This window comes from Notechis scutatus, chromosome Z (assembly GCF_049901735.1).
Source record: "Notechis scutatus isolate UNSWTSFEM ecotype Mainland chromosome Z, rNotScu1.2, whole genome shotgun sequence".
NCBI lineage: Eukaryota > Metazoa > Chordata > Lepidosauria > Squamata > Elapidae > Notechis > Notechis scutatus.
In genome coordinates this window covers 132,449,522-132,464,348 of record NC_142025.1, presented here as the reverse complement: position 1 = coordinate 132,464,348, position 14,827 = coordinate 132,449,522, and the positions used below count along the sequence as shown (strand labels likewise).

At 42.1% G+C, this 14,827-nt stretch overlaps 1 protein-coding gene across 1 annotated transcript in view; it reads left to right on the top strand.

The window, feature by feature from the left end:
- ITGAL (integrin subunit alpha L) overlaps positions 1–14,827 on the top strand; it is an 85,063-nt gene that overhangs the window by 52,084 nt on the left and 18,152 nt on the right. The window contains exons 12-21 of the mRNA XM_026682273.2: positions 628–776; positions 2,580–2,717; positions 3,223–3,426; positions 4,675–4,805; positions 6,182–6,342; positions 8,094–8,245; positions 8,928–9,056; positions 10,788–10,861; positions 11,907–12,048; positions 14,147–14,251. Of these exons, the coding sequence (XP_026538058.1) occupies positions 628–776; positions 2,580–2,717; positions 3,223–3,426; positions 4,675–4,805; positions 6,182–6,342; positions 8,094–8,245; positions 8,928–9,056; positions 10,788–10,861; positions 11,907–12,048; positions 14,147–14,251 (1,385 nt within the window). The remainder of the gene's footprint in view (positions 1–627; positions 777–2,579; positions 2,718–3,222; positions 3,427–4,674; positions 4,806–6,181; positions 6,343–8,093; positions 8,246–8,927; positions 9,057–10,787; positions 10,862–11,906; positions 12,049–14,146; positions 14,252–14,827) is intronic.

The window sequence follows — 14,827 nt, the reverse complement described above, 5'->3', positions numbered from 1 at the left end:
TTGTAAGTCGAAGACTACATATAGTAATATCCAATAAGTATTTGGGTATAAAGTGAGTACAGTAACTCCTATGAAGGGTTCTATTCTATGAAACCTTTGCCTATAGCCTTGATGGCTGCACAGACTCAATTATTTATATAGATCTCTAAATACCAATTGTTAAAAAAAGCAATTTAACATAATGTGTGAACCCAGGGATTGTGGTTTATAAACATATGGCCTGCTGATTAGCATTTTGTATAAACCTAGTTGTACTGATATGCTTTCCTTAGTAAGTACACCAAATTTAATGTAATGTATAAATCTAGCTATTGTGACTTATTTAAGAAGCTGTAGTGAAAACAAGATTTGATGTAAAACAGTGTGTAAACCCAGGCAGAATGTCTAATCTTTCCTATTATAGAATTGAAGAAGAAGCTGCTTTGTTGTGCAAAAGGCCCTCAGTCTAACTCAATGTTTCTCAACCTTTGCAGCTGGAAAATCTGTGGACTACAACTCCCAAAAATTCCCCAGCCAGCATGAATTTAAGGAGTTGATGTCCACACATCTTGAAAGCTTCCAAGATTGACAAACATTAGTCTAACCCTTCTGTGGGATGTCCATCCATCATGTTTTTAACCTTCACAGGGTACACACTAAGTTTTCTCCAGCATCATCAGAAAGTGTTCTACGCCGTTGGTGCCCCTCGATACCAACATATTGGAAGGGTCCTCATATTTGAGGTTGATGCCAAAACTGAGAACTGGACATTAAAGCAAGAAATTAAAGGGCAACAGGTAAAGAAGAAAAAATAGAATCATAGAGTTGAAAGGAACTTTGAAGGTCTTCTAGTCATAAGGAACTTTCTAGATGTTTTGGTCCACTACTGCCTATCCTCATTATTAGAACTAGGCTAATGTTTCCCAACCTTGCCAAATTGAGGTTGAGTGGACTTCAACTCCCAGAATTCTCCGCAGTGGCCAGGCTGGCTGTGGAATTCTAAGAGTTGAAGTCTATATACCTGGAAATTGCCAAGGTTGGGAAATCCTGATAGGAAAAGGATGGTTGTGGTGGCCCAAGAAAACCTAATCAAGATTCCTCTCCTTCTCTTTCCCTAGTAGATAGCAGTGGCTGAGAGGTTAAGCTAGAATCACAAAGTCTGTGGTAGTCAAAATCAGAAAAAGCTTGATAGCACCTTTTTAAAATTATAAATATTGTGTGTGTAGATCACTTCACTGAAATAGGATTTATACATGACAAACATCAGAAGGGATCTGATAATACTGACAAATGCATTTTATTGTGTGACTTTTGTGAGCTGTAGCACACTTCATCAGGTGCATGGAATAATTAAACATGGGGTACCCAGGGAGAGAGAGAAAGAGAGAGAGAGGGAGGGAGAGAGAGGACAGAAATGGAGGGAGATGGGATGGTTTTGCAGATGAAGATTCAAGGGAAGAGATTACAAATATATTGTCAATTAACAAATGTAATGTGTTTAAGACCCAGAGTGTATGTTCAAATGTTCAAACAGGCCAAACTTTGTCAGACAATGTAAATGTACTAGATTATAAGGTAAGGTAAGATAAGACAATAAGGTAGTATAGGGTAGGAATAGGGTAGGGTAGGATAGGATAGGATAAGATAGGATAGGATAGGATAAGATAGGATATGATAGGATAGGATAGGATAGGATAAGATAGGATAGGATAGGATAAGATAGGATAGGATAGGATAGGATAGGACAGGACAGGATAGGATAAGATAGAATAGGGTAGGGACAGGATAGGGATAGGATAAGGATAGGATAGGGACAGGATAGGGATAGGATAAGGATAGGATAGGGATAGGATAAGGATAGGATAGGAATAGGATAGGGATATGTTAGGAAAGGATAGGGAGAGTAGGGTAGGGGTAGGGTAGGATAGGATAGGGATAAGATAGGGATAGGATAGCATAGGATAGGGTAGGATAGGATAGGATAGCATAGCATAGCATAGCATAGAATAGAATAGGGATACGGATAGGGATGGGGTAGGGATATGGGTAGGGGTAGGGATAGGGATAGGATAGGGATACGATAGGGATAGGATAGGATTGGATAGGGATAGGATAGGATAGGATAGGATGGGGATAAGATAGGGATAGGATAGGGATAGGATAGGATTGGATAGGATAGAATAGAATAGGGATAGGATAGGGATAAGTTAGGAAAGGATAGAGTAGAGTAGGGTAGGATAGGACTGGACTGGACAGGAGTGGAGAGGACAAGTCAAGATAAAATAACTTCATTGTCATTTTTGACTGAGAGCACACTGGCAGACACTAAAAATGAAAGCATGTTGCCTGATCTCAGGAGAAAGTGTATATCTATCCAAACACATACATAACACACGTATACACATGGTATACACACACAGACACACAGACACTCACACACACATATATATATACACACACATACGTGTGTGTGTGTGTGTGTGTGTGTGTGTGATCATTTCAAAGTACAGTACAAAGGTCAACTGTTATTATCTATGATTAGGGATCCTGTGCTGGCACTCTGTCTTTTCATTCTGTGTGTTTTGGTGTCCCTTTTGCAGACTGGCTCCTACTTTGGAGGGGTGCTTTGTGCCGTGGACATAGAGGGTGACCAGGAAACAGACCTGCTGCTTATTGGAGCCCAGCAATATTTCACTGAAACAAGAGGAGGCCGGGTTTATGCGTATGGCTGGAAAGGGGTAAGCCAGAAAAATGGGCAGAGCAATACAGGTAGTCCTTGACTTACAACAGTTCATTTAGTGACCGTTCAAAAGTTACAGCAGCACTGAAAAAAGTGACTTACGGCCGTTTTTCACAGTTATGAAGTTTCCAGTATGATCATGTGATCAAAATTCAGGCGGTTGGAAACTGGTTCATATTTATGACAGTTGCTGGGTCCCAAGATCACGTGATCCCCTTTTGCGACCTTCTGACAACCAAAATCAATGGGGAAGCCAGATTCACTTGTCAGCCGGACTGCTCACTTATCAACTGCAGTTATTCACTTAACAACTGAGGCGAGAAAGGTCGTAAAATGGGACAAAATTCATTTAACAAAGGTCTCGCTTAGCAACATCATTTTTGGGGTCAATTATGGTTGTAAGTTGAGGACTACCTGTGCATATCCAACACATCTGTGAGGTGCCCACATGGTGTCCTAGATTTGGAGGGTGGACGCTCTTTCAAAGATATCTTTCCTTCCAGGATAATCTCATTCTCCTTGGAGAATTTAATGGGGATTTAGGATACCCCTTGGGCAGATTTGGAGCAGCCATCACAGATCTGGCAGACGTCAATGGAGACAGACAGACAGACGTGGCTATAGGAGCTCCCTTAGAGGATGAAGAGAGGGGAGCGGTCTACATCTACAACAGCCACGAGAAGACTCTGCTTATGGAGTATAGCCAGGTAGGACTACAGCAATGGTGTAGCGTGCTAGGTTCACCTGAGAGATTTGCTAACATGCCCCATCCAGCTGTTTGCTGCTGATCTCCAAAGCTAAGTAGATCAGATTAGAGTAACAGTTGGATTAGAAACCACTACAAAACGTTAGAGCTGTAGGCATCTCAGAAGATGCCAATGGTCAAGTGTTTCCGTATTGTTCAGTGAATTACATGGATATGTGTGTAAAATCACCAAGGGGGGAATTCAGTTTGAAGGATATAACAAATAGAAAATGTTACTTGTAAAATAAATAAACTAAAGGATCCTATGAGCCCAGGCCACTGAACTAGTCACGACACTCCCAAAGGTGCTTTTTTAAAGAGGCAACTGGACTTTCTGGTTTTTCTTTGAAGATGTTTTGCTTCTCATCCAAGAAGCTTCTTCAGCTCTAACTAGCAGTCAGAGCTTCTTCAGCAGTCAGAGCTGAAGAAGCTTCTTGGATGAGAAATGAAACATCTTCAAAGAAAAACCAGAAAGTCCAGTTGCCTCTTTAAAAAAGCACCTTTGGGACAACGATGACCTGGATGACTAAGAATCTCCATAGATATTTAGCCAAGAGACTGCCCTGAACACTTCTATGCATCGACAAGAGTTCATAGAACACTTGTGATACATTCACTTCACATTCTGAAAGTCAGTCTTGGATTGGGACGACATTAGAGCTAGAGAGTTGATGGCCTACAACAGGAATGTCCAATCTTGACAGCTTTAAGACTTTTGGACTTCAACTCTGGCTGGGGAATTCTGGGAGTTGAAGTCCACAAGTCTTAAAGTTGCCAAGGTTGGAGACCCCTGGTCTACAAGGCTTCTTCTGTCTGTCAAATGTTATGTCTTTGAATAAATAGTGCCAACATGACTGGCCAAAGAAATCCTGCATCTCTTCTGTCAATCACTCCTTAGTAGATCTTTTGTAATAAGAAAAAAAGGATGTGAAATTATGGGGGGATGGTAGGAGGAGGATTACAAATGGAAAAGACCATTGACTTCAGGCTTGGAAGGATAGCTACATTAAAAAAAAACTTTTGGATGACCATCTATCTATAGCATTCCAAGAAAGTAAAAAAAAATACTAAAATGTGGAATAGAAACAGTAAAATGTAGTTTAAAAGATTAGTTTTTGAAGCACCAGCTTTCTGAAGGAATCAGTCTAAAAAGGCTCTTTCAGACTGGAACTTCACTTCTAGTTAAGTCAACAGCATTTATCTCCCGCAGAGAATTACTGGAGCCAGCATTTCTCCTGGTCTGAGATATTTTGGACAGTCCATCCATGGAAAGACAGACCTCAGTGGAGATGGCCTCACCAGCATAGCAGTAGGAGCCTTGGGAAAGGTGATGGTGCTCCAGTAAGTGACCGAGAGTTCATATTCTTGGGTTGTCCCAGATGTGGCCGTAAGACTTCAGAAAGTGAAAGAAAGATCAGAAAGTGAAGGGAAGAGCAGTTTTGGGACACATAACAATATTTTCAGTTTCCGCTACTGTATTTCTTAAACTGGGAACTTATTAGAAGAATTTTCATTTCCTATAGCAATAACAAGGAACTTGAGAAAGGATTACATCTAAATGGACAACAGAATGGAAATTTCTCAGCGTGTAGGAAGCAATTCACTTTTTGTTATCTTCAAAGGATACTATAAAGAAAGAAAAATAGGCTTTAGATATTTCAAAGATTCATTTTTCCTTTCTTGAGGCTTCAGCAGAATAATTGAAAATAACAAACAAAAATAGACTTTTCATTTAAATAGTGAAGATAAGGAATTTGAAATTAGTGTTATGTTATGAAATTTACTATATATCTTGAGAAAGAGAAACAATCTGATTTTACTTCTTCTTTCTCCTGTTTCAAAAATAGAATTAAACATTAAAGGGAAACTCTACCTCTTGTTAAAGATAATTAATTGTGGGGAAAGAAAAAATACAACATTCTTACTTTGCGGAAGGTGATTGACTTTTCTCTAATTGGCTGAGATGGGAAGGAGTAAATTATTGGAAATAAAATCCCTGGATTTTAGGAAGATTAAAGTCTGTCTCAGCTGGAAAATTATTTCTCAAATTAAATTATAATTACAGGTACTCTTTGACTTAGGGCCGTAACTGAGCCCAAAATTTCTGTTGTTAAGTAAGACATTTGTTAGCTGAGTTTTGCCCCATTTTACTATCTTTCTTGCCATAGTTGTTAAGCAAATCACTGCAGTTGTTAGTAAGACAGATAAGGTTGCAAAAGGCGATCACAAGATCCCAGGACACGGCAACCGTCATCATAACCTGTGGCCAAATCTCTGGATTTTGATTACATGACCGTGGGGATGTTGCAGTGGATGGTCATAAAAAATATAGTCATTTTACTACAAATAATAAATCTTATACAAACAATAGCTATAACTATTATTCTCAAAATCTATTCCCCATAATCTTCACATATCCTTATTAAACGTTTTCCATTATTTAATTAAATGCTCTGTTTGGTTTTGTCTAACTGCCATTGTAACTTTGAATAGCTACTAAATGAATGGTTGTAAGTCAAGGACTACCTGTAATTGTTTAATTGTATAACATAGTGCTTTTCCTTTTCCATGGAATCTAAAGATCGTCCACAATTTTAAACTCCTACATTTCTTTCTCTCCCGTAGTAAATAGTAGTGTCTCTTTCCCTCCTCACCTAAACATAGAAGCTTTGATCCACAGGGACTAGTAGAATATTTTTATTTTCTGGTACTTGCAGATCTAGACCAATTGTTAACGTGGCCACACGAGTGACTTTTGAGCCCAAGGAAATTCCCGTGAAAGATGTTGAGTGCACCGGGCCCAGCAAACCCTGGCAAAATATAAATTTGAAATTCAGGATCTGCTTCGATAACACCTTTGCCACGGAAAGTTACACAGGTGAGTCAGTCATCTGGAGGACAGCCAAACTGTGGGACTGATCCCGGAACCCGACCCAAAGAAGAATCCAGCATTCACATCAGTTACACAGCAAGTGATATGAGGACAAGGCGAAACACACCGTGGTTTCCTTGGTGCTAGTTGCTTTCCTATGAAATTGCCAACTTTAGAAAGAACCCAAATGTAGAATCGGCCAGTCCATTAGAGTGTTTTCTGTGTTCGCGTCTTGTTATAGTCTTCAGTTTTTTTCCTCACTTAAAATGGCATGGTGGTGTTAGGCCAGGGGTGTCAAACTCAATTTCATTGAGGAACGGGGGGGACACATGGGGGAGGGCACACGTAGCCCTCTCAAACTCCGTTTTCGCTGGCAGAGGCACCATGGGCCGATCCTTCGTTGTTTCCAGGGCAGCCATGCAGGCCAGATTTAAGCACCCCATGGGCTGGATCCGGCCTGCGGGCTTTGAGTTTGATACCCCTGTATTAGGCTAAGCAAAGCACTACCAAGGCTTTGGACTCAGCTGTGTCCATTCAGGGCTTTCAACGTTGCTCCTTTTTAAAAGTAGTTTTCTGTTTAAGCAGCAATGGCATTGGTATTCTTTATGAATAGCCTCCAATTGCTTAAAACAGGGGTCTCCAAACTTGGCAAATTTAAGACTTGTGAATTTTAAAGTTACCAAATTTGGAGAACTTTGGATTATACAGATAGTCCTCGACATACGACCACAATGGAGCCCAAAATTTATGTTGCTAAGGAAGACATTTATTAAATGAGTTTTTGCCCCATTTTAATGACTTTTCTTGCCGCAGTTGTTAAAGTTTATTATGGCAGTTGTTAAGTTAAGTTACATGGTTGTTAAATGAATCTGGTTTATCCATTGACATTAGCAATAGCACTTAGACTTACATACCACTTTATAGTGCTTTACAGCCCTCTCTAAGCGGTTTACAGAGTCAGCATATCACCCCCAACAATCTGGGTGCTCATTTGACCCACCTCGGAAGGATGGAAGGCTGAGTCAACCTTGAGCCTTGGTGGGATTTGAACTGCCAAATTGTAGGCAGCTGGCTGCAGAAGTAGCTTGCAATACATCACTCTAACCACTGCGCCATAGAAGCTCCTTTGCTTATCAGAATGTTGCAAAAGGTGACCACGTGATCTTGGAACACTGCCACTGTCATAAACATGAATTGTCAACTTTCTGAATTTTGATCATCTGACCGCAACAATTGCAAGTGTGAAAAATAGTCATAAGTCACTTTTTTCAATGATGTTGTCACTTTGAACAGTCACTAAATGAATTGTTGTAAGTCAAGGACCATATGTAATAATCCTCTTGGGGACTTTCTGTAACAATTCCTTCTAATACTTTTTCCCCTTAGCACAATTTTGTCTTTGATTATCTAAAAGAGAAGAAAGCATCTGTTTCCTTGGCATTTTTTATTTTAAAAAGTGATTATTGTTTTTAATCCATTTTGTATAGGTTGTCCTCGATTTATGATTGGTTACTTAGGGACCGTTTGAAGTTACGATCTACCTAAAAAAAGGAACTTATGAGGACTTCCTGTTTACTTCCTGTTTCCTGGTTTTTCACTCTTTTTTTTTAAAGGCATGGGATGTGGGGGGGGGGGGAGGATTTGTATTTTTGATACAACAGGATCCAGAGATTTGCTGTGATAGTCATCAAAACAGACAGAGGACTTGCAGAGTGTCTGCTCTGCCTTTTACACACCGGCCATTTTCTTCCTTCTAGGACACCTGTCTGTGAAACTCTTGTTCCGCTTGGAGATTGACCCAGACAGGGTGAAGTACCGAGGAGAATTTAGGAATGGCAAGAATATTCTAAACGGAGCCAAAGAAATCTCTCTAAAGCCAGTATGTGTATTGGAGGAGATTAATATCACGGTAAATCGAAACTACTCGTTCTTAAACCTCTTACTTGTGTTGCTAATGGTACAGTGAAAGTGTATACATCTATAGGAAAAAGGATGAGAGAAAACACAAGAATTCCAGCAAGCAACTTTATTTCTAACTGTGGAATCTTCAGGTAGCCCTGGATCTACGACCAGAATAGGGACCAGAAAATTCATTGTTAAATGGTGCAATTCTTAAGTGAGTCATCATATGACCTCACCTTGCAACTTTCCCTGCTGGCTTTCCCATTCTCCACAGTCAGGGTTCCCCAGGCCCACAGGCTGAATCATGTCTTCAGGGTCTTCTGAAACAATGTCAGAGTAGGAGGCCAATTTCCAGTGGGATGATGTTCCAAAGAGAAGGAGTCACCATGGAGAAGACCCTTCTTCTGGGTCCCACCAGATATATCTCCTTAGGGAATAGGACCTGCAACATTCCTTGCCTAAGTCCCTTGTTTCAACCCTTTGTAACTTTAGTCACTAAACCAATGGAAGGCTACCTGCATTGTTCAGAGATTTCTAGATTTCTTCCTCTGGTGTATTGGTGAAACAAGGAAGGCACTAGCATCTTCTTGGGAAGGTTGGCTGCCCTCCGATATTGCTAGTGTGATAGTTACTAGCTATGTTATTGTACAAGAATCTTTGTTTAAGCAGCTTCTTTCATTGTCTTTCAGAACTGCATTGAGGATTACTTGTCACCCATTAAAGTCCTTGTGAATTTGTCCCTTGAGGAAGACAGTGCGCTAAAGAGTGGACCTCCCAGGCCTTTTCTGAACCCTTTAAGCAATAGGACAATGGTGGAGGTGAGACACTCTTTGTGTGTGCATGTGTGTGTGTGTGTGTGTGTGTGTGAGAGAGAGAGAGAGAGAGAGGAGGGAGGGAGGGAGGGAGGGAGAGAGAAATAACAGATTTAACCATCAGCATAAGACACTATTTGTAAATCAGGTTTGAACTGTGGTGTCCTTGGTGCCCTCTGAGCTTGGTTGTTTTCTGGCAGACATTTCATTACCAAACTAGGCAACATCATCAGTGCTAGCAGAGAGTGGGGTTTGCTCTCTGTTTATATATCAGTGGCTTGCTCTGTCAGTGTTGGTGGGAATGGTCTTGATGGTTCCTTGATCGGGGTATTGTCTACTGTTAGCTTGTTTGGCTAACAGATTAATATTAGACCAACAATCAAGAAGCAAAAATAACCCAATCAAGGAACTGCCAAACAAGCTAACAGTACAGAGCAACCCAATCAAGGAACTATCAAGACCATTCCTAGCAATATTGACAGGGCAAGCCACTAGAATATAACATGAGAGCAAATCCCACTCCCTGCTGGCCCTGATGATGTTACCTAGTTTGGCAATGAAATGTCTGCAAGAAAACAACCAAGCTCAGAGAGCACCAAGGACCCACAAATTTAGCCATGAAATCAGATGTGCTTAGTGGCTTGTGGCAGAACTGGGAATGCAGGAAATGACACTGTTTGAATGAACCTGAATTTCAGCAATTAGAGACAAACGATTTCCCTAGGATGGAGATAGGTAGGATGTAATAATAACTTAAAGCTAGCTGGGAGGAAACCAGAAGGCAGGCTTCAACCTGGCAAATTTCAGCATTGGGTAAATGTGAGGTTCTCGGTCACCCAGGTCATGGTTGTCCCAAAGGTGCTTTTTTTTTTTTTTTAAGAGGCAACTGGACTTTCTTGTTTTTCTTTGAAGACATTTTGCTTCTCATTCAAGGAGCTTCTTAAGCTCTGCCTGGATGGTGGGGAATGGAAGGATTTATATTCTTTACAGACAGCTGGTCATTTCATTGAGGCCACTTGGAGGTTTGTCTGTGTCCTCAGGGTCACCTGAGTAGTGGGGGAGTGGGAGGGATACGACATCATCTACCTCCAATCTACAACACCGTCCTTTCAGCAGTTGCAAGGAGGCTCCACACCCATTTGCACTGCTCAGGACAGAACACAGACAAACCTCCAGGTGGCCTCAATGACCCTCTAAAAGGATGCGAATGACCAGCTGTCTGCAAGGAACACAAATCCTTCCATCCGCACCACCTGGTCAGAGTTGAAGAAGTTCAGCAGGGTAAGGTATTTCACTAGACACAGGGCTGAGATTCTACCGGTTCGGACCGCTTTGGGTGAACCGGATATTAAATTTACATCTGGTTCAGTGAACTGGTAGTTGAACCAACTGGCTGGCCCCACCCACCCCTCCCCTCCCAGGAGTCAGATGCAGGTAAGTGCAGGGTTCACCCGGAGGCCCTGGGAGGGTAAAAAACAGGTCTTCCATAAGTCTGGAAATGGACCTGTTTCCAGCTTTTGGAGGGCCTCCGAATCCCGGGGGAGGGCAAAAATGGCCCGAGGGAAGCCTCTGGACCCTGGGGAAGGCGAAAAATGGCCCTCCCAGAAGTTCCAGCAGACCACGCCCACCATGGCCACGCCCACCCAGCAACTGGGCAGCAAACCAGTTCCTCAGATTTTTTAATCCCACCCCTGACTAGACACGTGTAAATATTTCCTATCTTATAAAATACAACAGATTCCTTTTGACAAGAACTGTGGAACAGATGAAGTGTGTGTAGCTGACCTGAAAATTACTTTCCATTCTTCAGGGTGAGTATAAATTCCTTGATACCGTCAGGCACTTTTCTTCAAAAAATATGAGAAAAATCGGAAGCTGTCCAAGAATGGCAGGGCTTCAGTTTCGTCAATACTAATCCACATTTATGTAGCCTGGTTTTAAATACCAGTAGTCCTCACTTAACCACCAGTTGCTTTCTGGCTGTTCAAAGTTACAATGGATCCCATTATGGTGCATCCTTTGCAGTCATGTGTTCACATTTCAGCACTTGGCAGGCAAGTTCACATTTACGACTGGTTGCAGCGTTGCGTGGTCCCATCAATTGCAATTTGCGAGTTTTTTTTCTAGTTTCTGGTACGAAAAACACCCCTTTGGGAGAAAGGATCTGCTTATTGATCAAATGATTTGCTTAATGACCATAGAGACTCACTTCATAAAAAAGGTCATTAAAATAAAGTCAAGTCACATGGTGATGCACTTAATGATCACTAAAATTTACGACAAAAATTCTGGGCTCAATTGTGATTGTTAAATGGGGATTATATGTAATTGTTTTAATAATCCTTATGTTTAGCTTTGTAAGGTATTGCAATTTAATATGAAGCTGGGTGAAGCCACAGATAGCAAATGTGGCTACGGCGAAGAATCTTTGAGATTTTAGGCTGCTGGAGTTGAATAAATGATCTTTCAGAAACTCCTAGCTTCTCTTCTACCCCAGTTTCTTCAGTTCTAATGGCTACAGGGAGAAAATGCATTGTGTAAACATTCTTGTGGCTCCCTAACAAGATTGCCAGGCCTCAGGGATGCATCAAAAGAAAGATAGTGTCAAGATCATGTGAAGTCCTAGTACTGCTTTATATTGTACCGGCAAAACCATATTTGGAATATATTTTTAAGAAGAGGTTGGACAGCCATTTGTTCAGAACGGTGTAGGTCTCCTGCTCAAGTACAGGGTTGGACTAGAAGATCTCTAAGGCCTCTTCCAACTCTGTTATTCTGTATTTGATTCTGTTTTCTGTATATTTATCAAAACTGGGAACGGAATAGCACTAATCCATTTCTTCTCCTGTTCAATAGGTCCAAGGAACTGGTTGTATCTCCTCAACATCCACTTGAAATGAATTTGGAACTGGTAAATCAGCGGGAAGATGCCTATTTTACAATGCTCTACGTGCCCCTGTTGCCAGGCCTTTCTTTCCGCAAACATTCAGTGCTGAAAGTACGTATGCCACCTTTTCGAAGGCAGGACTTTGCAGTAGGTGTCCCCACCCCACCAGTTGCTGTAATTCTCTCTGCTGGAATAGCATATATTTCCTCAGCTCCCCTTGACCCGCCTGAAGAACGGTAGCTAAAGGAGTTTGAGCTTTTTGAAAACCGAGTGTTTCTAATGGCCCAAAAGTCTAGGCTATATGGTGAGTGTAAACTCTCTATGGCAGGGATGCCCAACCTGTGGACCATGAGCTATTGGCCACCGGGCCGCTTGAGTGGCTGGCCAGTACACACGTGTCCCCGCATCCCACTCACGCTAGTGTCACAGCATTGCGTTGGTGCTATCATCGCCACGAGCACACACTCCCCCCACTCGCACTAGCATCGCGTCATCGCGTAGGTACTATTGTTGGTGCGAGCGCACCCCCCGCTCATGATTGCATTGCAGTGTCATGTGGGAACTAGCATCACTCTAACATGGTACGGGTAGGTGCTCATGGCCCTGTTTGCATTGTGCGTGCAATCGTGGCCTTGTTCACACATGCAAATGTACATGTAAAGATGGCTTCTATCCCAGACTGTCAATCCAGAAAGGTTGGGGACCCTTGCTCTATGGCGTGGGTCTCACCCCAACTTGCATTAGCCCACCCCACTCACTCTGGCTGAAGGTGCAGCAGCCAGGGAATTCCAACTGGAGGGGTAACAGAGAAAACCACCTTTTCTGCCGTGGTTCCCTCCCTCTGAAATATCCCTCGAGATGGGATCCACCCACCCACCCCCATCCCGATTTTGGCCTTCTGAAAGGGCCTGATAACCTGGCTATGCCAGTTGGCTTTGGGGCCTGAGGGAGACATCCTTGTATGGAGATGGTTAGTAGATTATAAGATCCCACCTGCATCTCATTTACATGTTGGTCTTTTCAATTCAGCTTGTTGATAATTTTAATGTTTTAACGTTTAAGGCTCAACATTTTTAATGTTTTAAACCTTTTATTTATTTCATATTGTTGTTTTATTATTTATTTGTAACCTGCCTCTGTTATTTTTATAAATAACTCAAGGCGGCGACCATATCCAACATACCTTCCTCCTCCTTTTTTCCTCACAACCACCATCCTGTGAGGTGGGTTGAGCTGAGAAAGAGTGAGAGAGTTTTATGACATTGTAAACCACCTAGAATCGCTTGATAGGGAGATGGACAGCATATAAATATAACAAATAAATGTAGTCCAGAGCTGCAGGAAGGAGGGACTTTTTCCCAGAGGCCAAAGAGACAGCAAAGCTGGGAGTGCCTAGTAGGCAAGAAGAGAGTGAAAGCAGACCCTCCCTAGCAATTCACAGAGTGTATTTATAGTTATACCGATTCGGTCTCAAGATTTCTTTTGTAGGCAAACAACAATAAAGAACTATTTAGAAGTGTAGGTAGTCCTTGACTTATAACCATTTGTTTAGGGACTGAAGTTACAACAGTACTTTAAAAAAAACGACATGACTGTTTTTCACACTTACGACCTATACAGCATCCCTGTGGTCACATGATCAAAACTCAGCTGCTTGGCAACTGAGTCGTGTTTATGACGGTTGCAGTCTCTCGGGATCCTGTAATCATCTTTTCTGATCTTCTCACAATCAAAGTTATTGGGGAAGGCAGATTCACTTAACAAATGTGTTGCTAACTTAACTGAGTTGATTCACTTAACAGCTGTGTCAAGAAAAATGTGCAACATGGGACAAAACTCTCTTAACCACTGTCTTCCTTAGCAACAGAAATGTTGGGGGCTCAGTCATGGTCATAAGTCAAGGATTAGCCGTAACTCCGCATGTCATTTTTGGTTCTTTGGGTCTGGCATGAATCTTGCCAGACTAAAGCAACTATCTGTATAAGATACACTCTGTGAACTGCTAGGGAGGCTCCGCCTTCACCCTCTTCCTGACTGCCAGACATTCCCAGTTCTGCTACGGTATCTCTTTGCCCTCTGGAAAAGTGCCCTTCCTTCCTGTGACCCTTGATCACCACATCCCACCACAGAATAACCGGCCTTGAGTTAGAAAGGAAAAAGTCACAGCAATTAAACTGAATCTCACCACCGCTTGCCTCTTCTTTCCCAGTTCAATGCTGTGGTCATCCTGCAATGTGATGCAATGCTTCGTCGTCAGGACTTTCAAGGCCTTGCTTGCAATGTCAGCCACCCCATCTACAGGAATAGCACAAAAGTACGTATACGGTCACCCAAGTGAGGTGGTAGGGGGCTGGTAGTGGTGGACTTTCACCATTTTCTATGCAGGATGATGGCTGTATTGTAAGAAATGCTTACCGGTACTTAAACCATGGTTTAATTAACTAACCTCATTTCCTGGCTTTGCAGGACACACTGGATTAACAGATTAACAGAGCTGGAAGGGACCTTGGAGGTCATCTGGTCCAAAAACTAAGCACATGTGCTGAGTTTGCAGACTTTATGGATAGCTGCTTGCAAACCTTGCCAGTCCTGTGCTATGTCTGGGGAACAGACTACACTCTAAAGCAGTGGTTCCCAACCTTTTTTTCGCCCCGCACCCCTAAAGAAATTTCACTCAAACCTCGCACCCCCTGAAATTTATATTTTGCTCAGTTAAGTTAATCCATTGCAAAAGAAAATAAAAATGCCAACATATAGCCAATATCCTATTATTTACCTGGACTTTTCTCGCACCCCCTGGAATATCGTCTTGCACCCCCAGGGGGTGCGAGCACCCCAGGTTGGGAACCCCTGCTCTAAAGTCATTATAGTTGAAGGAACAAGGCAAGGT